Raw genomic sequence first — 25518 nt, forward strand, 5'->3', positions numbered from 1 at the left:
GGAAGTCACCAGAACTATGTAACTGCAGTACCAGAAATCTGATTTCTGGTAGTAAGTCACTCTAACATTACTGCACCTTGCACTATTTCTCTTTTTTCCCTCTTTCTCTGCATGTCAAGATTTTACATTCTTGAAAGTTTTTCTCCCTTTCTTGTGAAGGCAATAGCAAGAAGGAGCAGTTGCCCCACTCTTTTCTGGAACTTAGGAGGTGTGAAATATTCTGTTTATGGTCTAGTTAAACCTGATAAACATTTGGCAAAGGTTTTTGATAGGTCTTCATGTAATCACATTAATGATACATTGTTGCTTTCTCTATTTCTTCCTCCTTTTTTGTTTTTCCCTTTGTCTCATTACAGTTGAAACTATAGAGGAAAAAACAGCAGACTCCTTGCAAGACTTGTACAGAGCCTTGGAGCAGGCCAGCCTGTCTCCTTTAGGAGAACACCGGATTTCCACTAAGCTGGAGTATAAGAAATCTTTTATAAAGAGATGTAGCGATCCAGTAGTCAATGAAAAACTGCACCAGCTGCGAATTCTGAAAAGCACTTTAAAGGTGAGATAAAACAGGGAGGAAAAATCCTGTCCCAGGGTTGGACCAGGCTGTATTGTAATCAGAGATTATTGTGTGCAGCTGGAGTCCAGGCTGAGCCCAGCGTGCAAACAAGGGAGACACTGCTTGAAAAGAAGAGGAAAAATGTGCCTGGGGGAGCAGTCAAAGTGAGGGGATCAGTTTTAGTTTCTTTATTTTCTTGTATTTAATCTCAGTCAGCTGCTCCTCCTCTAGCTAGTTTAACAGAAGTTGACACCAAATTATTGGAGGAAACCTTAATCCCTTTTTTGTTCCTGAACATTTTGATTTACCAAAACACATTCACTTTGTAATTGCCAAAGTCTAAAGTTAAACAAAGCCAGCCTTTAGAAGGGAACAGTATCTCTTGCAACACTTGACTGTTTTCTAATTGATGTGCTTGTCCAGGAGGAAACTGTGTGCTTGCTTTCTGTGTAAACTGATAGGATCATTGTATGTAATCAGTAAGATTGATTAAATAGGTAGTGATAATGATAGATTTGAAAATTTATATGGTTACTTTAAATGTACTACAGCTCTTTTAGCCTCCTTGTCAGCTTCCTTTGTTTGTTACAGCAGTTTCAGTTGTGCCCTGATAGAGATTTCAGCAAACAATATGCTGGATGTCCTCAGGGACCCTGTTAACTATATTAAATTACCACATTTTAAGCCACCAGATAATTGTACAGTGCATTTTGTAACAGCTTTCATCAAAGAGGGCTTTATAAACATTAATTAATTTAGTTTTCTATCACCTAGAGAAGCATTTAGACAATATTATTTTCATGCTGTGGGGCTCCCATCCTGAAAAGAAATCCTACATGTGCTTAACTTTCTGTACTGTGTCATCTCCTTGAAGGCAACTTGCATTATTATCTTGGTATGCGAGTCTTTGCAGGATTGAAGGCTGGCAAAAAAGGGCAACATTCACAGCTGTCCATGACTTCTACAAGCATGAGAATCTGAAACAAAACCACAGTGCTCTCCCCCACATCAGGGTGGCAGGAGGTTCACGCTGTAGCTGTGGGTTTGTACCACAGTGGGGTGACACACCGCAGCTGTGGGTCAGCACCAGCAGCCTGCTGCCATGCTCAATTGTCTCTGTTAGTGGTTATTGATACCTGAGATTAATTATACCAGTGGCTTCCTGCAAATTAAACTGCTTTCCTTAAGGCAAGTCCAAAAAACACTGCAGCCTCTTGATCCAGCAGGTGTGTGGTTTTGTGCTTCTCTGGAACTTCTTTCCTTTGGACCAAGCAAACACAATTTTTTTGTTCTCTGTCCATGAGCCATATTTTCTAAGCCTCTCATCACTCTTGTTTGGACTGTGATTGGTGTAAATCATTCTTATGTACATGAAACCAATAATGGAAAATGTAATGGCAGCAAGGAGCAGGTAATTGATGTTTTCTGCATAGAGCAGGAAATGTGCCTGGTTTGCAGTGACCTCATGGTGACTTGTGACTGGCTGCCTTACAGCCCAGAGCTCCACCTCTGCCGTACTATTGACAATTGTATCAACCTGTAGCTACTGCTGCTACCTAATCAATTAGTCTTTCTTTTTATCAGTGCCTATGATTTCTCCTTCCTGAATGCAGCCAATTGCACTGGCCTGTTGGCACTGATGTTCTGAACTCTCCTTGAATTTTATCCTACATAATAATATCCAGAGACAGTCCTCCAAATTGCTTCTGACTCTTGATAGCCTATCTTCTAAGTCATTAGTGAAGACCCCTGTGCTCTCTATCTTGTGATAAAACACAAAATCATTCTCCTGTCATTGAGTGTGGGCTGCCTGGCTGGTAGCAGAGGTGTGGGACCAGCCACAATCTGTGAGAAATAAGTTATGGCAGCTCAAGCAGAGATCTGGTGATCAGGATTTCCCATGATTTCTTTTCCACAGCTTGTTCTCAGCTTGCCCTCTCTTTCTGGAAATGAGTATTCTAGCAGGTAGTGTTAATTTGCTGTTGTTTGCACAGCAATGAAAGCACTGCTTATGGAAGATGTCTCTGACCCTTCTGAACTGTCCCATCATACACAGCTTCATATTTCCCCTTGCCATGCTACCCAGAAGGATCTAACATACTCCTAGTATGGCCATGGAAAATGTGAGTTAGCCATGAGGAGTGTGAAACCCATCTTGCAAGGAGGTTGGAGGGGAGATTGCTGGTGGCCGTGCCATTCCTGTGCTGAGGAGCAGTGCTGGAAACCACAGGTGTGTGTTACCTGTGTTTCCATCACCAGAGAGGGTTTATGGTACAGTCACTTCCCCTGCTTCCATGGTGCATAAGGGGGCACCAACAATGTTATATTTTCCCTTTTTCTGCCTTCTCTTTGACACGTCAGTGGTAGAAGAGGTTGCAGCCAGCCAGCCCATGGCATGCAGTAGATCTGTAGTGAGGATGAGCTCTCATTCCCGTGGGACTCTTGCACAAGCCTTTGCAATGCAGAGCTCAGGTGCCCCCATGACAAGCCTGTAAGGAGGTGTAGCTATGCTGTGTCCCACACACCCACACAGTATTTCTGATCGATCAAGAGCAAACAGATGGCACTTTGTTGTGTGAAACCCATCCTGAGAAATGCAAGCAGCTAATAGTAAACAGGGCAGGGCTTGCTTTTTCTGGGGCAGGTGGGGGAATAGGAACTCTTACTGAGGGTTCTGGACAAGGTGAGGGAAGCCCAAGTCCCACAGGGGAATGTGGGACGCCCTGTAGAAAGGGCTCCAGTGTGTGAGTGCTCATAGATCAGATAGTCCCTGTGCTTTCAGGGGTCTGAGGCTTGAGTTGTACCCTCCATTCTCTGCTTCCACCCAGTGACTGATTTTGTCAGTGACTCATCATTTGCATTAACTCTTTGCTTGTTCCTTTTCTCTCACAGGCCAGGGAAGGAGAAGTAGCCATTATAGATAAAGTTCTGGATAATCCAGCCTTGACGTCTAGAGACTTTCAAGAATGGAAACAAATGTACCTTGATCTCTTCATGAACGTCTATGAAAGCAGCCCCCGGAGGGACTCTGTTAATGGCTCGTCTGAGGTTGAAGCACTTATAGCCTCGCTAGCACACACCCACTCTTACATAGAAACACATGTATGAAAGTCCCTCTTTTTGTCCATTTGCTATACCCCAGCCCTTTACTTAAGTGCATAAAGTAGTTTTTATATCAATATGTGAGAGCACTAGTGAATTATATTTTAATGTTACTCAGCTGTGTGAAACCTTCAATGGTCAACAACACCACTTCTTTAATGAGGATTTGTATATTTTATATGCTACCATTGCTCTGCTTGTGTTTACCTTCTCTGAATTATAAAACATGATCTTTACCTGTTGAAGAAAAGGATTTAAAAGCATTTTTGGAAGACTGTGGCCTTCATGCAGGAAGTTCCACATGCTGTAAAGCTTTTGTTATCAAAGGTCAGTTTTACAATGATATTTTATATTATATAATTCCAGTATTGCATTGCATTTTTGGAGTGCAGGTACTGTTTTGGTGGTGGGAGAAAACCAATTTTTGTATTCCATGAGAAACTCTAGGATTTTTCTTAAATAACAGGAAAAAGGTGTAATGCAGTGGCTGTGTTTCAGTTTTGTCAAACACATAAAAGGGTGAAAATAGGCAGACAAAAAATGACTAATGTGAGTTTAAGTGTCAAAAGGTTAGGTCTTATTTCCTTGTGATTTTTTTAAAGCCTGTTGCTTAGGTTTACCACCAGTGCAAAGGGATGCTGGTTTGTATTATAATTAAGACCGAATTGTGTGTTGTCTCTTAATCACATTAGGTTGGTTTACCAAAAAAACAAAACAAAAAAAAAAGTCATGGTACTGTGATTGATGAAGCTTTTGCACTGAAGGTATCAGTATAATGTGCAGATTTTGCAAAAGAGAAAATACAGACTTTCAACATCATTGGTAGCAGCGTTTCTTTAGACCAGAACAGCAGCAGTGGAAAAAGTTTCCAATGAAATGCTTCAAATCTGAGATGAAGATTTCCACAATAGAAAAGGAGTGAATAGGATTTTTCAAGTAGTTTCCTATGTGTTTTCTGAGCTGTGAAATTTGGCTGCATTGTATGCAGGGATAATGTGTGATGAGAGCAGAACTGAGCACGGAACCTGAAAAATAACCGAGGAGTAAAAAGGACTCTGGTTTGCTTTTGAAGGGGAAAGGATGTCTCTGGCTTCTGCTGAGTTCACAAGCCAATTAAAATCTTTTAAACTTCCATGAGATTTGTTATCTGCTGAATATGAGGGGAAATAGCTCCTTAGAGTTAGGCACATGCCTGAAATAAAAGTAGGAGGGAACTCTTAAATCATATATTTACTTTTTATGGACTTGGTTTTGAAAAATGTTAAGAGCATGACAAAATATTTCTGCTGCTCTTCAGTATTTTGCTGCGTAAGTTAGGACTCATGACATGATTTAATAATGCTCATGGGGAAAGAAGAAGCCTCCTTTATACTTTAGTGAGTTGTACTCTTAACCAACTTGAGACTATTGCCTGTACAGCTCAGTGAATGTACTTTAAACTTTATGAACTCTGATATTTCCTGGCAGTTATATCCATGAAGGGATGAAGGAAAGAATGGACTTTCTTTCTTTCTTTCTTTCTTTCTTTCGTCTTTCTTTCTTGTCTTTCTCTCTCTCTTTCTCTCCCATTTTTCTCTCTTGCTCCCCGTTTTCTTTCTTTTCCTCTTTCTAGCCCTCATTTTCTACCTTGTTATTGGGTTTAGATTGCAAATGTTCTGCAGATTTTGCACAACTGTACAGAAGAGTGGCCTTTCTGTAGCCCATTTTAAGTAATCCTATATTCAAGTTGTCTGGATGACAAATCATGTACTAACGTTTGTATAGAATTCTGGATCCAGTGTAAGATTTGTACTATTAGAAGAATATTGTTTGTATAAACTGGACATTTATTTACTGCATGGGTACTGACTTGTATATTAAATTTGTGAGGTTTTTGTAAATTTCTCTTTAAAAATGCTTGACTTGAAATGGATTGTGCTATTGTTCCAAGCATTTAGATTCTCTTGCTATTGTTTTACTGGACCAAAAGTAAATATATTCATATGAAAAACTCTTTATATCTGATGGATGTATATGCACATTGTGTAGTTGATTCCTTGTCAAAATCAAGGCAGTTCAGAAGAATTAGATCTGTTGCTATGCAACAGCCATTCTGCCTGCACTTTACATTAGTAAAGTTAGCTTGATTGCTTTAAAGGTGAAAATTAAACATTACAGTTTTTTAAGCTAGTCTAGTGACAAAGAACATGTGTCCTCTCCATTGTGCTGCCTTCTTTTAAGACTATTAAATGTTCTTCTATATATATTTTTATTGTATTAACTCTCAGCCTAGAAAGGGAACACTGTAAAATGAAGTACAATAAATTTAGCTTTTAAATGAACATTTATGGCTCAAGATTCACTTTACTCCATACCAGACTGATTCTGTGGCATCTGACCATTTTGTCTGCATTTCACATATCCATGTATCTTAAAGTGCCCCAGAGTGACTTCAAACACTGCCAGTGTGGCCAAAAGGGAGTGACACTATTGCTGGTTTGTATGTAGGCAGACACTGAGTAAAGACTTCTGAAAACCTTCAGTTACCTCCCTCCCCTTTGTACTCTTTGATGAAAGTAAACCTTTTTTGACTGCAGGGTTCTCTCGTAGCAGTTCAACAGCAATGAAGCATTTTACCCTTATGAACAGGTGTGATAAAACAGCATGTGGTGCCAAGGTAAATGCCAAGGCATCAGTAACATCCTGTTACTCCTGTAAGAAGCTTCTTGGAGGCTCAGGATAAGGATACCCACTCAGCTCTGGCCATCTAAGCTAACACAGGGTTTGGACACAAAATAAATGCACAACACCAGTAGCGTGCATCTCTAAAATAATACCAAATAAACATCTGGAAGGTGTTCTACAACAAAGGCCACTGAGAGAGCAATGGCTTCTATCAAACAAACACTGTTTTAACTTTCAGCGGTAGCTGAGTCTACGCAGTGAAAAGTCCATGCTTTCTGTCCAGTAATTTCATGCTGGTTAGCTAAGACATTCTTGCCTAGTAAGAAGTATATAAAGTAATACCTTTTCCGTGGCAATACTTGCTACTAATTCTTATAGGCATCAATTTTCTAGTCTTTATACAGCTCTCTTTCCTTTTGCTTAGCCATAGCATAAAAACTCAATAGCACTTACCAGCCGGGAAAATTACCTCTGATTAAGAAAACAGAAAAGACGGATTATATTTTTTAATATTTGAAAAATCCCACTTGCAACACCTACTAATTGCTATCTAGGTATTATCCAAAAGTCAAGGATTACAATTCTCACTCATCGCCTCTAAGCATGCTACTTGCTACATCCTTGCTCAGTGAGATCAGCTTCGAGCTTTATAAATCCTCGATGTGTTTCCTGTGTTGGAGCCAGATTTTTTTGCCTGTTTCCACCAAGCATTTGGCTTATCCAAGCAAAGGTTCCACTGTCACATTCAGAGCCACTGCAATTTTCTTCTTCAGGACCGTCCTGCTTGCTCATCTCCTGAAATGGATATTCCTCAGCATGGGAGCTCAGCAGTTGGGCAGCTTCTTCTGGTGGCTGTCGCTGTCCTGCTCCTCGGCCACCTCGGAGAGCTGGAGCACAGCGCACTGCAGCCCACACCACGGCACAGGGGCCTTGCAGATCTCTTCCCAGCCATCGTTGTCGATGTCATAGCCAACCACGTCTTGTGTGGACACCTCCAGCGAGTTTTGCCATTTCTTTCCCCCAATAAGAAGAGCTGTCTCCTCTACCACTGCCAGGCCATAGGAAAATCGATCGTAGACCAGTGGTTTCAACCGAGTCCATTGGTTTTGATCCGGGTCATACCTTTCTATTTCAGAGAAAGGTTCATATAGTCCCAGAAAGGTGAAAATGGATCCCCTGATTGTTGCCATCTGATGCCCAAACCGAGCAATGCTCATTGGGGCACGTTTCACCCACTGCCCTTCAAGTGAGCTCAGAGAATAAACGTCATTGCTTGTGCTGGCTGGGGCCGAGTACTTACCCCCAGAGATGTATATGATGTTCTTGCAAACAGCACTGGCATGACCATGTATCCTGCATGGCAATTCCCTGGCCTTGGTCCATCTATCCCTGCTGATGTCATAGACTTCCACAGATGAATGCAGCAACCCGTCCTCACCCCTTCCACCAATGGCAAAGATATCCTTGCCTAGGACACAACAAGAAAACTGGCATCTCTTTTCCAGCATGCCCGTGATTTGGGTCCATGCGTTAAATCTTGGATCGTACCGATGGACCTTGTTTGTAACCAATAAGGTCTTTCCAATTTTAGCATCATCCAGGATACCACTTTGTATTTCCCCACCCAGGACATAGAGGAAGTTCCCCACCACACAAACGCTGTGGTTCTGCACCCTGTCCTGCAGCTGCGTGAGGGTTCGCCATTTGTGATTGTAAACATCGAAGGCCACCACATCGGTGACGAGGCCCTCACTTGCTGTGCCTCCCCCCAGCAGAATGATCCGAGTTTTTTCGTTCCTCAGTGTGGTGGACTTATCCTGCAGGACAGGCTGTTTGAATACAGATGTGTGATAATTTATTGCTTTTATGATCATGCACTTAATACCTGCTGAGAGGGACACTTCTGACTGTGTGTAGGTTTTTCTCAGCTCTTCCACTGGGATGAGACCATATCTTATGTGCTCTAAAAGGCTGCTTGCATGATCCAGCCTGGATTTATCCTGCTTCAGCCACAACAGGACAAGATTCAACAGGCAACATTCTTCCACCATGGGGAGATCTGGTGATTGAATCACTGCTAGCAAAGACCTGAAGTTCAACTCAAGGAGTCCCGACAAATCCAAGTCTAGCAGCTTCCAGACATTTTTGATAATATATTTTTCTGCAGCTGCTAGGGCATCTGGCAGGTAGAACTTCCTGGCCACATTGGCAGAGTAGCAGCAGTTTTCCAAGGCAAGATTGTTAACTAAGTACTGATTGCACAAGCCGATAGCATCAGTCACTTGCAAGTAGCTTGCAGCTTCCAAGGTATCCTCCAGGCTTTCAAAGGAAAGGGGCAGCAAGGATGTGTAAATGAAATCCAGGATGTGCTGGAGCCCAGTGGGTGAGACAACTTGTAGGTGAATGACACTGGCTTTAGACTCTTGGGTATAACTTTTGAACATGGCTCGGAAGTAGTCGCTGGAGCATGCCAACAAGGACTTGTGTGCAGGAAACTCGCTTTCTTTCACTTTCAGCAAAATGTCACAGAGAAAGCCCTCTGATCTCAGGCTCTGGTATTGGGCAAGCACGGCAGTGCAGTGTGCTTTGCAGTAGGACAGGAAGTAGCTCATGGCAGACAATGCAATGTTTTTCCCTTGAGCTATTAGAGCTAAAATGCAATTAGATATTGAAACAGCTGCCTTACTCAACAGCCATTGCTTGAATGCCCAGCAGACTTCCAGCTGTTAGAGAAAAGCCCAACCCAAAAAACACAAGTCAGTCTCTTGCCTGGCATAGGGGGACAGTTAGTAGATTTGTAGTGAATTCAATTCATTCCTTTATAGAGAAAATAGCTGAATGTATATCAGCTGTAGGATGCTTACTTTTCTTGCCTCCACAAGTTGTGCAAGGATGAAGGGTCCACAGCTGTGCTGAGCACTTGCCTGGCTGGCCATCAGGTGACAGATGAGGGAGCTAGGTGACGGTCCCAATAAACGGCCCTTCGTGTCTGCTCCGCCGTCGCCCCCGACCCTTCTTGCTCCACGGGCAGACCAAAGGGATCCTCTCTGGCTGCCAGCGCGTGGCTCTGAGCAGACACAGATGAGAAGAGAGCACTGACTTTTCTCCTCTTGTTTGTATTTTGAACTCTGATCAGTTAGACGTCACCGCCCCTGGGACAGCAGCCCCCTTTCCGTCCTCTTTCCGCACGGTCTTGGGAAGCCTCAGCCGGAGATCAAATCAGCACCCAGGGATTATTATGGGAAGATTTTCTGAGCCCATAAATCTTTCCCCGGCAGCCACTAAGACAACCAAAATACCGTGATTAGTCACTGGTTCGATTTGACATGCATTTCTGGCTCTTTGCTTCACGTGACCCTTCCATAGCTCACAGCTACCAGAATAGCCACAGGCTCATCTCCTCGTCCCCCTCGCCTGGGAGCCAACCCCGGGCGGGTGAGAAATGGGGCCAGGGACTGGGCAGGCAGAGGAGCTTCCAGTGGCAGCTACAGCCAAAGCAGCTGACTTGGAATGACCTGGCTGGAAATGACAAGGGTAACATATTTGCACAAAGTGGTGACAAAAATAGATTCCCCCAGTTCGGCCATAGTAAACCAAATTCTGTTTATAGAGGAGGCTTTGCATAATTGTGCTCTCAGTTACCAGCTGGGAACAAACCCGGAGCCCCCAGGGGTGGGCCAGCACTGTCTTGCTCAACTTTCTCACTTTCAGTTTGTCCCAATTAGAAGCACTTATTCAGGGATTATCCCTGATTTTCACCTGGGCACTTCAGGGTCTAATTTCTAACAGGAATAGCAGCTCTGGGTAGGCTACGCATTCTGACCTCTTAAAGCTTGCTTTTATTTCTTCTTTTTTTTTCCCTGCGTAACTCTGGGTGAAGGTGTTCAGGAATCTCCTCCCGACACCTTTCTTTCCAAGTCTAACACCATCAGGACTTGCAGACCTTGCCAGGGTTGATAAATGCCTGATCATTTTGCTGCATTGTGAGCCAGCAGACTTGGGAGCAGAGAAGGATCCCACAGGACTGGAAAATATCGCTTTTTGCTTAAGCCCAAGGTAAAGCATTTTTACTGTATTTGTTTATATTTGTTTATGTGATGTCATGAAATTCTGGCTTACCCCTGTAGCTGTGTTTGGAGCTGACTGGATCCTAATATGGACTGTGCATGCTGTGTGACTGTTCCAGTGAGCTTAAACTGTCTTGCTAAACAGACTGATACCTACACATGCTCTGCTCTGTTTGTGGGGAAGGACTCCAAAAACATTATTTTTTTTGTTGCTATATAGCTGTGAAAATTGATTTCCTGCTTGAATCCACTTTCCATCATGACATTATAGATCACAAATCAGGATCTTGCTAAAAGATCTTGCTCTTTGCTAGCAACACAACATGTATGGGCAGTAGGGATGAAGGAGAAAAGGGATGCTTTTTTCTTTTTCACAGCAGTTTTGCCAATGTCCAAGTTGGGAGAACTCTAAGGTATTTCAGGTCTTAGTGAAACTGTGCAGTTGATTCCAAGTAGAAGTAGAGACCAAAGGCCAGGAACCTCTGTCACCCCTCGGCAGTCATGAGTCCTGGTGATGAGGGACCAGGCCTTAAATGCTCCCACTCCTAGAGATGCTGCTTTCCCCAGTTAAACCCCACCAGGTACCAGATTTCTATAACACAAGGTGCAGATAAATCTCCCCTATTTTGAAATAGCAGGTGGGCACTGCACATCACAATTTCCCTGGAGCCTGAGGTGCAAGTCAACAGCCCTTGTCCTCCACCAGCCCTTAGGCCGTGCTGCCATGGCTGCTCTGACACAGCCAGAAGTGATGCACAGGGAGAAATGCGAAAAACCCAAAACAGAACAGCAGAGGGGACTCTGTGGCCCAGGCCAGGTTGTCAGCCTCCCTCACTGTGTGACTCCCAAGCAGATGTAGAGGTGGCTGGAGGGGGCTGGGGATGCAGCAGCGGCAGAGACCCGTGCACAGGGCCCTGCTGAAGGGCTGCGCTGGCACCACAGGGCAGCTGGCACCAAGGACACACAGATCAATCCTACCTTCCCCACATCCAGGTGTACCAGAAAGAGGTCAAATGTATGGCTTGGCCGGCTGAGGCTGTTGCCAGCAGCAGCCAAGGAATTATTTCTGACCCCCATATGACACTCCTGCCTCCCAAGTGATGCACTCCAGTCAAAGGCAATGTGCCTTTTCCTCACCCCCAGCACCAGTTTGGCTGGAATGTGTAAAGTACCAGTATAGCTCCAGCTACAAGCTCTGTAATTTCAGAGAGGCCAAACCAGGCTCAGTCTGAGCATCCCTGCCTGTGCCCAGAGTGATTCCATGGTAACCCAACCAGGTGTGCATCACTTGCTCTCCGAATGAATTCCAGCTGTGGGTGGCTGTTTATACAGGTCAGCTGCTGACACTGACTGAACTGAACTGATTTAACACCGGTGCCAGGTAAGAAGGTCCCATAATTGTATGCAGATTTGCGGTGCTATTCTCTCTCAGACCTACTTCATCTTCATGGCAAGCCAGCTAATGAAAGTAGTAAGAATCATGATCCTTATAAAGCTGTTTATTTGCCTGGAGATTTTTTTTTTTATTTGGCTTATAATTGAAATAAAATCACATTCTTTCCAGTCCCTTGCTCTGGAGTGATTAAAAAAAAAAAAATCATTATCAAAATGAGATTTTTGCCTGCTTCACTTCCAGGCAGTTAGCCTTGTCTAACTAGGGAGCCTGCTCAGCCAAGACCCTCCTTTGTCAACAAACAAATTATCTTCCTGCAGAAGCTCTGGTCTCCAGCACCTTTGGAAGAATATTTAATGTCCATTAGGAAGAGAACAGACGGTGACTAAACAGCTGACTTACAAATCCCAGCATGAGACCTAGCACTAAGTGGGATGCAGTCAAACCAGGATCTTATTTTCCTTGGGTATAATTTGGAAGATCAGATCTAATGTTTCACTCACTAGATGGTGCTTAAAATTAGGGAAATATTAGTGTTTCAATGATGCTGGTTTGTTTGGAATAGATAATACATTTTTAATCATGTGCATCATTTAGACTTTAAATTAGATTTAGATTTCAGGCTTTCAGCATATTTTCTGTTGAAGTGATTGCTCTATTACAGTAGGCAGTCTGAAATAAAAAACATTCAGACGTGTGCTGTGAAAAATGCTGGCTTCCACACATGCAGAGGTTTTTTGCTATACAAAATTGAAAAATGGCCCAAGTTGCAATGCCATGTTCAGTTTAATATTTCAAGTAGGCCATCAGTTAATAAACAATTTAATTATTATTTTAAATGTTGCAAATTTTTTTTAAGGGGAAAGATTATAAAAAGAGATGTGCAAGTGGTACTAGGCTCATTACTAACAAGTGGCTTACTGTAAAATATTTGTTATAAAAATCCACAGCACAGGATTACAAGGCTACATTTCATTCCAAAAGAAATTAGTGCAGTCCAGAAGATAACAGATTAAATATTTCAGATGCTTGGTAATGTACTGCATGAACAAATAACAGCAAAATGAGCCAAGAAATGAGTATAGCCAACACTTCCTAGAAGTGCTAATCAGAAAGATCATATTGATTTAAGTTGTCTTGTAAAATCTTTGGACTACAGTCTGGTCTTCATCCTTGAATAATCATTCACAGTAGTATTTGGGTCAGCACATCTATTTAAAGCAAAGGATGTTTAGCCCAGGAAAGCAGTCCTTAAGAGCAAAACAGTAAGAGGGAGGAATTTTCATGCAGTGTCTGGTGAGATCATGTCTGTGCATAAAAGCAAAAGAGAAGGTTCCCAGCTCGCAAGAGGTGGGCTGGGGCTGTGAGGTTTCCATTCTGGCAGGGGAGGCTGGGGCTGCCCGTGGCTTTAAGCGCTGTCCCAGTGATGCCCAGAGGACACTGTCCCTGTGAGCTGGGGGAGCAGGAAGGCAGCACAGGGCAGTGCCTCCCCCAGCCTGTCAGAGGAGTTCTGCAAAGCCCCAGTGCCCTGTACCCATCCATGTGCCACCTCAGAGGGGTCTGTGCCTGGGGACAGTGCTGGCAGCAGAAGCTTTGAGTGCAAGGCTCCATCTACCTGTGGGGAGAAAAGAGGTTTAGTAGGGTCAGGAGTCAGAGCAGGGATCCCGGTTTGCTGCAGGACCATGGCTGCTAAGCCATGGCTGTGTGGCACTCTTCTGTGTTCTGTGGAGAAAGAGGAAGAAAGGAGGAAATACCACGGGCACACCTGGGCTGGGAGTGGCCATGTCCCAGCTGGGTTACTCCAGCACTAGCTACACCTGTGCAAGAAAGCATCCTGTGTCAAATTGTGAAAGGCAACAGGAAATAGCAGACTTTCAATCAGACAGTGCCTCATTTATTTCCTCTCCCTGTTTTCTCAGGTTTCGTTTGCCTCCCATGAAGACAGAAGCTGTTCCAGCTTCCACTGCCATCTCAGTGGGTTAGACCTGAGCTTCCCTGGTGGATAAAAAACGAGTTAGAAAATTTTAAACTTGGGTTCCCATTCCAGAGCAACTGCAGTGGGATGAGTCAGGCACTGCTGCCACAGGATAATGAAGGAGAATGTGTATTTTAATGAGCCCATTTCAGAGCAGATGCACTAATAGCTTTCACAGCATCTCACAGCTGAGGGTGGAGGGCTGCTTGGGGTTCATCTGTTCCTATGATGGCCAGGTGGCACCAGAAATGCTCTACATTGAGCCCTGGCTTTCATCCCTGGGCAAACAGTGCTACATGTGCTGTTGCTGGGGCAGAGAGGGACCTGCAACCCCTGCCCAGGGGCATCTTCCCTCTGCATCCAGCTCAGGGATCTCACAGACACCTCTGGCTGCTGACCTTGCACAGCATGGGTATGTAGAGCCCTAGCTGAAGCTGCTCTGCTCATGGGTCCCTTCTGCATGTATGGAAGCCCCCCTGCTATAAAAAGAACATTTCTGACCCCCATGTGGCATTCCTGACTCCCAAAGACCTTGGGGCTGGTTGAGCTGTGTTCCCAACCCTTGTCTGCTTGAGTACATGTAGTGGCAACAGCTGCAGCTTGGGCTGTGTGACCTCTCATGGCAGGAGAGCTGGGCTCTCCCTTCTGCTCTAGCTGGACACAGCATCCCCTGCACACTCCACCCTGGCCTGATCTCCATGGTGATACATGCAATCCAGCACAAAACCTCTACAACTGGGATACACACCTCAGGTCCAAGAAAAGGATAAGGACATGGGGACTAGCCTCCCACAGTTCAATCATCTTGGAATGCATTTACTTGTAATTAGAAGGAGGATGAGTTTTTATAGGAATAGACATGTAAGGCACAACCAGTGCTCTGAGACCACAGAGGAGAAAACTGACATTTTCCTGTACAGGGACAACATAGAGATGAAGTAAAGCTGCAGTGTTGAAGTAAAGCTGCATGTCTCTGCAACCAAGGTCTTTTCACATAAGCTATTAAGATTCAGCTCTACCATCCTCTTTGATTTCCTAATTCACATTCATGCAAATGTTCTCCAAGACATGGACTGTTGGTGAGCAAAGTAAAGGTTACAGTGCAATCAGCTGCTGTTACTGTATGGGAAAACGAGATCCTGATGTCTACACTCAGCTGATCACTGGAAGTATTCCTAAAGGCTGTACACTATTGTCATCATTGTTGTGATCACTGTCAGCAGCACCACCACATCACTCAGTGAGTTGGACTTGGTCCCCCCACGTTGTGTAAGTTAAATCACAGGCTTCTCCTTGGGACTGAAAGGATTGCACCTGCACATGCTGATCCTTTTTCATTTATTCACAAGATCTCAGGTTTGAGAGTGGGAGTGCACCCATGGGTGAAGTGCAGCTGGAATCAATTGCACATGCCAAAGGATGAAGGATGGATGACAAACTCCCAGGTGTCTAGAGGGCTTTTTTTCCCTCAATGACTCCTGACTGAATAAAGCTGTACTGGAGTGTGACAAAGGCATTGATGGGATGTGTGTCATTTACCCCCCAATCTTCATGAGTTACTGACTGGTGTGTGACTAGCAAGCCTCTCTGGTCTCTTGTCAGGCTGATCTCAGAGCCAGTCTATAGTGGCATAAGGTATTGGTGGCCCTGCTCACCAAAATGGGAGAGAGACAACTCCCTCCAGACCAGATATAGTCTCTAAATTCCATTCCTGAAAAAAATTCCTAGGGTAGTTACAGAAATTGTGCATGCCAAATTTTCTTGCCCAGGCCAGAGTCCTAGCAGACCATGCAGGATTTCAGTTATGTCCCCTCTTTCCCTGGTACAATCTAGATGCCTGCTGTGCATTTCCATAAACTGTGGATAGCAGTGAGCCAAAACCCTCATCTCAAAGGCACTCTCCAAGAACTAATGTACTATGTGCTCACTTTTATTAATTTTAATTTAGAGTTCTTATGACAGGAACAATGCAAATATTGACTCCATCATGGAGTGCAAAGGTTTGCCTGCACAGAAAAAACACACAGTATGCCCAAAACAGCTTGAAAGGCTGTTCTATATTCAGCAAGTTTATTTTGGTCTCATCTCTCTAGGATAAGGATTGACATAAGTGACTCTTGAAGGGAGTGACCTCTCATGCCCTGAGCCCCAGCAGTGTGCACCAGTGCAGCAGCATCTTCCTGGTACAACAGCAGAGTTTTCAGGGGACCTTTGCATTTTGCCTGAAATGGGAAAATCATTGCTCTATGTTAGTTCTTCTGTCACACCCAAGAAAGGAAACCATAGACAAGTGAAGAAAAAGCAGGTGAAGAGGACAGATGGACCTGAAACCCCTTGGGGGAAACTCAAACTTTGAAATGTCTGTGAGTAACACACCTTGCCAATACTGCAAAGACTTACTGGTCCATTGGTCTTCCAGGTGGCCCATCCCTTCAGGGCACGTGGTATATCTCTGCAGAACCACGGGTGGTATCTCTCAGCAGAATCTCAGCAGAATATCTGACATTGTAAGTCAGCAGCCCTCGGAAGCCACTCCAGCCTTGCAGCCAGCAGTGCCCCCGGGCAGGCACACACCTCCCCAGGAATGCTGCTCAGCCACAGGTGTGGTCTGGGGTGGGCTGGCAAAGCTCCTCCTGCACTAAACAAACAGTGGCTTTGGGGGTGAGGATGGGGAATACAGTTCAGCGGGATGCCAGTTCTGCCAGAAAATTCTTAGTCCTCACACACAAAACTCCAGTACAGTTGCACCTTCCTCCTTCATTGAAGAAAGCAGCGCTGGTGTCAAGGAACCTCCTCTGATCCCAACTGAGTCATGCCCAAGGGGAGGATGCTAACGAGAGCTGAGGCTCAGTGAGAAATGTGGTTAAATGGAACTACCACACAATCATGTCAATTCCATATCCTAGCATTGAAAGGAGGAAGAGAATAAAAATAAATGTATATGCCTCAATTTTTTTTTAATTACAAGTAATGACATAATTAATTTTTTCTGGAGGTCATTCTAGGACAGTAATACAGTAATTTAGGCCAGCTTGACCACATTGAAAGGGTGCAACTATGGCTTCCCTACCCTTCATCGTCTGCCAGTCTTCCTCTTTGCTGAACCACAGTCCAACAAGCAAGATACCACAAAGAAAATTTCCTGATTTGCACTGTGAAAATGACAAATGTGGTCAGAAGAGACCTGATTTCAAAAGGTGATTAGGTTTATATATGTACAGCACTAGATAGTCTCTCAGCCTGGACCTTCATTTAGCTCACAGTAACATATGAATATGCCTACAGCCCTGGCAAAAAAAAACTGAAACCAAAACTAAAGGAAACAAAAACAAAAAACACCAAAAGAAAAGTCAAAATATTAACTTCACAAATTAGACTGGAGGCAAACTTTCAGCCCATCATTACACAGGCAGATTGTGTGCACTGCTGGTATAGCACTTCATTACACCAGCTAAGTCAAAACTTCTAAAAAAATGTATTGTATTAGGTAAATTCTCCCATACTTCCCAACATCAGAACCATAACATAATTTCCAGGGTTTGAAGATTACAGTGTCTGGAAAGAAAACACTCAAGTTCAGGACATACCTTGAAATAGCCATATCCACTCACTTTTGACACACACCTGTGCATGTACAGCACCAGCTGTACATGTAAAATAAACAGTCTGTGCAATCAAACTGCACACCCTGATATTTCTACTACTCTTGACTGTGATTTAGAGGCTGTAAGTTGAAAGTATAAACAGAATATGAAAGCCATACAAGTCACCTAACTGTTTTTCCCCAAGCAGGAAAGGTTTATTTGCCTTTGATGATATAAAATTGCTCTTAGAAGTCTAACAGATCTTCTGCAGGGAGCTATATTTTGCAATTTTCTTCAAATGAACCTTGTGGTTGAATAAGTGTTTTCAGCCCAAAGTTTACAGAGTTATATGGAAGTAGAGACTGGTTTTGGTTCCTTCAAAGCCAATAGAAATTTTGTCATCAACTCTGGAACAACCAGAAATAACTTTCTTATCACAGAGAAGCTCGGGAAGCTGTCTCAGCTTAATTTTTCAACCTTATATGCTGGCTTTCTCACATGATATTCAGGGTATAATCAACTCCCAGTGGTCCTGTTAGAATAAATGCCATTTCAAATATCAGACCCTTTACAACTGAGCCCCTTATATACTAGAGAAGAGATTCTGGTGAGTTTCTACCTACAGCACTTTATTTTTAATGGGTTAACTCTTGCTCTGTAGAGATTGGCAGTGGCTTGTATGGAGTGAGCAGGCCCTGGTGAGCAAGGATGGGGAAGGGCAGCAATAATCTCTGCTAGGATGTTCTCATTCTGCAGCCCTCACTGATGCTTCAGGGAGCAGAGTTCTCAGGTACCACTGTTATGTGGGTGCCCCTGCTGATCTCACCTGGGTTACTTCAAAAGCAATATTGTTTCCTACTGCTTCAACTTCTGGAAATGTTTAATTAAATGATTAATAAAATAATTCATAAAAAAGGTTGATTTCTTGGGTTTGTTTTTTTTTCCCTGCTAGTCAGATCAGGCATTGTCCTGATTTTCCTCTTATTTTCAGAAAAGAGTTACTGGAGAAAATACTGCATTTCTACAGCTTCTGGAATTGCAACACATTGCCATAAGTCCAGGAGAAAAACATATTGCAGAGAACTTCATTTCCTACAGGCTATTTGTGGTTTCCCATGTACTGAAATTCTCAGCTGAAAAGACAAACAAGAGGATAAACAGGCACAGCTGAGACATCAGACACAAAAGTATTCAGGTGACTTTCCAAGGCAGAAAGAGCAGTTAGAAGCCAAGGTGCCATCAGGCAGCTAAACAATCCTAATGGCCACTGCTCCTGATGACAATGTCCCTCCTACTTACTGAAATGCAGTGATTCTGTTATCAAGGTGACACCAAACTGTCAGATTTGTTCAGGACAGTGTGCAATGGGCACTTTTGAAACACTCAGAAGGGGCTGGAAAACACCCTCCCATGGGGCCACTGCTGTAAATCACTGCAGTCAATAAATCCTTTTGCTCTTAATTGTTTGGGTTTCTCCTAGAAACAAGTATTTACCAGCTTGTGGTTTGGACAGTCTTCTAAAGGTCACAAATGCTAGCTCCAAGGGGAGCCAGGCTATTCAACCTTAAAGTATTTAACCTTGGCTTCCTGTGGCAGCCAGCACTGCCATAAAAGCAGGCATCACTATGGGACATATGTGCAAGGGTGGGGGGGTAAAGTTCTTCTCCCCTTGGCCCACCTCAGCATGTTATTTTTAAAAGCTTGTGTGTTCAGCGATGAAAATAGAGATCTTCATTCTGCTTATCCTTTTGGGTGGGTTTGATGTGTTGGGTGCTAATGGTATGCTGGGAAACTAGAATTACTTTCTCATTTTAAGGCCAATAATAACAGCTTTAAATTAGGAAAGAGTTTCCAACAGTAAAGATAACAAAAGGCTAGGACAAGTTGCCTAAGGAGGTTGTGAGGTTGCCATCTTGCATGGCATCATCTCTAAAGTGTGCTGTAAAAAATATATTCCTTACAAATCGTCCTGGAGGCAAGGAGATGGATTAGATGGCATTTTGAACCCCTCTGAGGGCTGTACTTAAGGATCTTCTGCTTCTAATAAGCATTCAGTCACAAAGTCCTCAGGCTTTGGTGATTCACACAAGTGATTTTCTAAATAGAGGTGCTTTACTGAAAAACAAAAGCTTTAAATAGGAGAAAGCCTGGGATGCATGCTGGTGTGTGATGCTTTGGAGACATCATAATTGCTGTTTGCAAAATTTACTAAGCATGTCAGTAAGCTGAAAATATACAGGCCAGGGCATGCAAAGTGTCTGCCTGAAAGCACTGGCTCTCTTCACAGGAAAAGCCATTGGAAGGTCAGTGCCCAACATCACGGCTCTTTATAAAGCTGCTTCCCAGAGATGTCATGACTTGAGGACTTCTGCTGAGATAGATCCATAAAAAATGCATTTTTGACAACTGAATGCAATAATGTGGAAATGAACTCCACTATCACTGATGTCAGAGCTAGTTTTTTCTTGTTTTTTTTCTCCTACATGTCATAGAGATGAATAAAACAGGTAATTTTCTTTTTTGTATTGGTAGAGGAGGAACATTTCTTGTTCTGGATATTAGTAACTTCCATTTCTGGATGCCACTTTCTTCTCTCTTTTCTTGAGGAGAAGGAAAAAGTTGTGCAAAATATCACTAAGCCAAAAAAACCAATAAGCAAGACTAACAACAGCCATATTCTTCTGATCCATGCTGTACCATACCAAGTTGAAAGAGGTGCAGCAGAGAGACCCCCTTGTAGAATTGGAAGCTGCTCTTAGTAAAGGTTTGCCAGACGATGCAACACCAGTGAGACTGCTGCGATACAACGAGACAAATTCTGGAGGAATTATGCCTCCACATTGACATACATTGTGTTTCCTGAAATCCTGCGATGCAAAATCACTTCCCCAGTGTGCTGCTCCAGCAGGACAGAGTGACTTCACAGGGGAAATCACAGTCACACTAAAGAAGCTCACAGAGGGATGAGATAGTCCCAGCTTTGTGGGGAAGGACTAGAAATCCTGGGCACTGGGCTTTTCCCCCACAGATGTGAGGAGCTCCCTGAAGGACAGCAGGGCAGGAAGCCTCAGCCAAGCAGGCTAGATGGGTGCAATCCCAGGAGAGGCTAGCAGAGCTAGCAGAGCCTGGGTCTTGCTGAAGGGAAGAGGAGGCAAGGAGAGGAGCCTTCCTGGCTTGCCTCCATCCCAACAGGAAGGGTTTTGGAGGCTGTGGTCTCACCTCATGTCCTTTTAAATCAGGCTCCTCCAGACCTCCTGATCTGAGGGGTTCTTTTCCAGGTGGAGGCTGGTGGTAAATCCATGGTGCACAACAGCAGAGCTTCACCTGCTCCTGCAGCTGACCTGGCCTTTGGGTTTAGGCCAGAGCACAACTGATTTCAGCTGCCTTGCTGGATGCGTGGCATAGGCAGAGCACGTTCCTCTTCTCTCATGGGCAAGGGAAGAGCCCACATGTCCCATTTGAATCATGACCATTTGAATTTGATGTCAAAAGAATTTTCCCAACTGTGTGGTGCCATCCAGTGCCATTTTCCTAATCTCCGCGGGGCTCTTACCCCTCGCACTGCCCCACTTGTTTGCTCTTAGTGTGAGGATGCTCAGTAACATTTTATTGGAGAAACAGCCATAGCAGGGAATTAAGGGGTGGCCTCATTCAGAGGTGTTAGTGGCTGAGTCACTGGGATGTCATTCAGGCATGAGGACAGACTGTGAAGGCCTTCAGATCACATGCGTGCATGACATTTAGAAGAGGTGGGTGACCTCACAGGAGATTATCTGCAAGCTCTAAATTGGCCATAGAAAGTGGCATTGGAGGCCTTCATTCACCCTCTATAACCTTCAGCAATAAAAACAGAGGATGAGCATATGGATGTGCATGCAGGAAGTGTACAAGAAGTGCCGAGAACATTGTGAAGGCCAGACGGCTGGTAAACCATACCCCAGCTCCAGGGACACGTGTCTGTCATGGAAAGAGGGAGGAGGAGGACTCTACGTGCTTCACAGGGCAGAGGACTTTATTTGCTTTATTTGATTTTGTGTGTGTGTGCATTTGCTACCTCTCTGTACAATAAGACATTTTAGAATTTGTGCTTTTTACCTAGTTTCTGTAGGAAAGCACAAATCTGGACATTCCCCTGATCCTTGTAATTCTAGGTCATCAGGTCAGGGCCAGGCTTGTCAGCAATGGTGACAGCAACCAGCAACACTGAGAAGTAGAGCCCTATTTACTCAAACCCAGCTGTTTCTTCCATTGCTCACCAGAATCTCAAAATCAGCACTTCAGCACACACAAGGACTGTTGGGTGGAAGCAAGGAGAAAGATGCTTTTCCTAAGTTCAGTAACAATAATGATCCAAAGGGCCTTAAGATTTGTCCTCAAGTCTTTGGCCTCCTCTAAGTGTTTATCTCTCATGGTTCAGTCCAGCACATATCTTTCACCACCCTCTGTACCTGCTTGGGTGAACCTGCCAAGCTGTCTGTTCGAAACATTGGGAAGGAAGAAGGGGTGTGGCAGCTGAGATTTTAGAATCACAGAATCTTAGAATAGTTTAATCTGGAAAAGAAAGGATCACTAAATCAAATCCTTAACCCAGCACTGCTAAATTCACCACTAAACAGTGGTGAATTCTTCACCATTTCTTCTCTGGACTCACTCCAATCCCTCAGTGTCTTTCTTGTAGTGAGAAGAGTGGTGAATTCTTCACCACTTCTCTGGACTCACTCCAATCCCTCAATGTCTTTCTTGTAGTGAGAAGCCCAAAACTGAACACAGGCTTTGAGCTGTGGCCTCACCAGTGCTGAGTACAGGGTGACAATCCCTGCCCTGGTCCTGCTGGCCACACGATTGCTGATCCAGGCCAGGATGCCATTGGCCTTCTTGGCCACCTGGATGCATGCTGGTTCATTTTCAGCCTCTGCTGACCAACATCCCCAGGCTGACCCTGTTACTCCACACAGCTTTCCATGCATTTTTCTCCAAGTCTGGAGTGTTGCTTTGGGTTGTTGTGACCCAGGTGAAGGACCTGGCAGTTCCCCTTACAGAACCTCATACAACTGGCCTCAACCCATCAATCCAACACGTCCAATCCTTCTGCAGAGCCTTTCTGCCCTCCAGCAGATCAATACTCCCACCCAGCTTGATGTCATCAGAAAATTCTGCTAAACAGGACTGGCTCCACAGTTGAGCCCTAGGGAATACCAGTTGTGACCAACTGTCCTCTCAAAGTTGAAGCTCTTTTTCCAAGAGTCAAAAACTTTCATTGTTTCATGATGGCTTTGCCCGAGACACCCTGGAACCATCACATCACCCACAATGCTGGAGCAGAGATTCCCCTGCAGTCCCTGGTACAGCCCACGGTGAGGCAGCTGTGCACCAGTAGCCTGTGGGGATCCACAGGGATGCAGAGATCCACCCACAGCCCATGGGGATCCACATGGATGCAGAGATCCACCCACAGCCCATCCTGTCCTTGGAGGACTGCACCCCATGGAAGAGTGACCCACACTGCAGCAGCTTGAGGGGGATGGTTGTCCATGAGATGGATTCACGCTGGGGAAGTTAATGGAGAACTGTCTGCCTTGGGAGGGACCCCAGGGTGCAGCAGGGGAACGACTCCTCTCCCTGAGCAGCTGGAGAAGCCATGGGAGATGAACAGATCACAACCCCCATTCCCTGTCTCCCTGCACTGCTGGAGTAGGAGGTGGAGCTGAAAGGAAGGAAGGGTGGGGGGAAGGTGTTTTTAAGGATTTAATTTACTTCTCATTATCACACTCTGATTTTGTTAGCAATAACAAAATTCTCTTCATATCTCTAAGTTGAGCCTGTTTTGCCCCAGATGGTATTTGGTGAGTGATCTCTCCCAGTCCTTACCTCAACTCATGAACCCCTCATTATATTTTCTCTCCTCTGCCCAGATGCAGAGGAGTGAGTGAGCTGCTTTGGTGGGTGCCTGGGTGACATCTGCTCATATGGATCCTCCTCATGCCCAAAAATTGTGTAAATCCTGCCCCTTGTGTCCAAACTTGCCTCACAGGGTCAACAGCTATGTGTTAAGGATAGAAGATCCAGGGCTTGGATTGTCAGTCTCCTGCTGGAAGGGAGATGTGTTATGGACTCTGCAATTGCTCAGCTAGGAAAGTATTAGATGGAAATGAAGTACCACTGTATCAGATGAAGATTGTTCTCAACAGAAACTATTGCAGTACCTGTAAAAAAACATTCACTGTGGATGCAGCATCTGTAAGAAAGACAAATTTCATTCCAGTTTCACTAAAGATACAGCCAAGGATTAAATCACTTTTCACAGTTTGACATCCAGACGGAATCAAATTTAATTAGTTACCAGACAAAATTTAACATCCACCAGTGCTTAATAAACCCCCAGTTGGTAGCAGGGCCAGAGAACTCTCACTTCACTTGTACTTGCAGTCAGTCACCAGCCTTCTGCAGGATGCCTTTGAAAGCATCCACCTCATGGATTACTGCAAAGTAATGTAGGGGGAGGTAAATAGAACATATGGATGGGTGTGCTTATTTTCTAAATGGGTTGAAGCATCTTCCAAAGACACAGGAAAACTGGATTTTACCAGGTTTGACTGATCTTATATCCAGCGCTCAGGGTTTTTTGTCTCTACAGAATATTTTATCTTGGGGCTGCAGTATTTTTTGAGGACTGAAAAACTGGCTTTAGGGGAAGTTTTCTTTGTAATTATTTATGCACCAGTAGTACTAGGCAGCCCATATGCCAAAATTAGGATCTTTTTTCCAAGCACATTATTTAATCTGTAAAAACTCACTCAAATTAAATATGCACACATTAGAGAAACTGGGACTTAGTCACAAGGGCAAAAGAAAATTGTTTCAATATTTTGCCCCTAAAGCTAAAGAAAAGATACAACTATTTTTCTTGGATCCTCTTCCATGATTCTCTTCTCTCAACATCAATTTTTTATAATAAAAAAATGGCCAAAGTGCCAGATTTTTTAATTCCTTCTCACAAATAATTTACAGACTGCATAAAACAAGAGATAAATAAAAGCACCTTCTTTATCACCCTTGTGAGTACACTAAGCATGGTCCTGGTGAGATGCCATTGAACTCAGTGAACTGTGCCTCTAGAATCTGATTTGGGGAACTCACATCCATAAACACAGTTGTGTGTAACTACAAATGTTTTAATGATAAAGTATGTAAAGCAGTACAGTGAGGAAGTACTGTTTTTTGGGTTTTTTTTTAACTCCCTGCTTTTACTACTAGCTTACACCATCACAGAAAAGATAAAACTGCCAGTTTAGTTCTATAATTCAAATTAATGCATAAATCCAAGCCTCCAGAGTTTTAAGACAAATAACACTATTTGCCTCAGAAATGCAGAAGCAATATAATCTTTTAACTGAAAGTGATTAAACCAGAGTAACCAATGGAGACACATTCAAACTCCCCAAAATTTTCTAGTAACAGTAATTATTATTTTACCTCTATCTTTATCTTTACCTCTAAGTTAAATGTGTTTGGATTTTTCTGGGCAGATAACTATAAAAATCATTAAAGTGTGGTTTTGTTCACCAAAACTCTCTTCCCAGATGTGCTGGGGTCTTGCTGTCTCATTAGACCAAACTCTTTGCAGTGGGCACACCGCATGACACCTATTTCTGTTTTTTCTAAACAGAACATGCTGCCACAACATCGTTGAGCAATTTTTCTTAGATTAACAAAATCTTTTTTTTGGCATTAGGAGAAAAAAAGAAAAATTTAGAATGCAGAGCTGTGGGTTGGGAGTTAACAAAGGAAACTCACCCCCACCTTTCTTGCCCAGCGCTTGGTGACACAGGGGCAGAACTGTCCCTTTGATTTACCCTCACGCCAGCACCACACAGAGACCAGGGCACAGAGGTGACACTGAAATCCAGGTATCCTGCTTTGTGTCATGGGTCCCCTGCTGAAAGGGTCAGGGACAGAGGTGCAGGAGCTTGTCTCTGGCCCAGCTGTGGGCGTTTGCTCTGGGGCAGCCATTCCACTCTCAGGGTGTCACAGGGAGGTGTTCAAACATGCCTGTCAGTGAGTCTGCCTCACACCCACAGACGCCCTTGTGGCCACAGGAAATGGGCATGATTTTAGCATGATCTGTTGTTTTGTATTTCTGTGCTCATTGCTCATTGTAAGACCTCAATCCTTCCCTAAAT

The 25518-nt window shown here is 44.0% G+C and overlaps 2 protein-coding genes and 1 long non-coding RNA gene across 4 annotated transcripts in view; 2 read left to right on the forward strand and 1 right to left on the reverse strand.

Moving 5' to 3' along the window:
* Positions 1 to 4321, forward strand: part of CNKSR2 (connector enhancer of kinase suppressor of Ras 2) — a 205411-nt gene extending 201090 nt beyond the window's left edge. For both annotated transcript variants that reach the window (XM_041399957.1, XM_041399958.1), the window contains 2 exons: positions 357 to 553; positions 3446 to 4321. In XM_041399957.1, the coding sequence (XP_041255891.1) occupies positions 357 to 553; positions 3446 to 3661 (413 nt within the window). In that variant the 3' untranslated portion in view covers positions 3662 to 4321. The remainder of the gene's footprint in view (positions 1 to 356; positions 554 to 3445) is intronic.
* Positions 4322 to 6810: 2489 nt separating this feature from the next.
* On the reverse strand, positions 6811 to 9704 carry KLHL34 (kelch like family member 34). Its single transcript, XM_041399959.1, has 2 exons — positions 9184 to 9704; positions 6811 to 9042 (listed from the first exon to the last, which is right to left on the reverse strand). The coding sequence occupies exons 1-2, from the start codon at positions 9253 to 9255 to the stop codon at positions 7144 to 7146; spliced, it is 1971 nt and encodes a 656-aa protein (XP_041255893.1). The 5' UTR covers positions 9256 to 9704; the 3' UTR covers positions 6811 to 7143.
* Positions 9705 to 9935: 231 nt separating this feature from the next.
* On the forward strand, positions 9936 to 18205 carry LOC121333474. Its single transcript, XR_005952293.1, has 3 exons — positions 9936 to 10375; positions 13699 to 16059; positions 16174 to 18205. It is a non-coding gene; the product is annotated as an uncharacterized LOC121333474 (long non-coding RNA).
* The last annotated feature ends 7313 nt before the right edge of the window (positions 18206 to 25518 follow it).

Source organism: Onychostruthus taczanowskii, unplaced genomic scaffold, assembly GCF_017590055.1.
Source record: "Onychostruthus taczanowskii isolate IOZ18803 unplaced genomic scaffold, ASM1759005v1 scaffold17, whole genome shotgun sequence".
NCBI lineage: Eukaryota > Metazoa > Chordata > Aves > Passeriformes > Passeridae > Onychostruthus > Onychostruthus taczanowskii.

Bases quoted from the DNA above. Each gene is read 5' to 3' on its own strand.
- KLHL34 (XM_041399959.1), bottom strand. From the start codon at position 9,255: ATGGCCAGCCAGGCAAGTGCTCAGCACAGCTGTGGACCCTTCATCCTT. The intron at 9,043-9,183 runs GTAAGCATCCTA...TTTCTCTAACAG, and splicing joins AACTTGTGGAGGCAAGAAAA to CTGGAAGTCTGCTGGGCATT.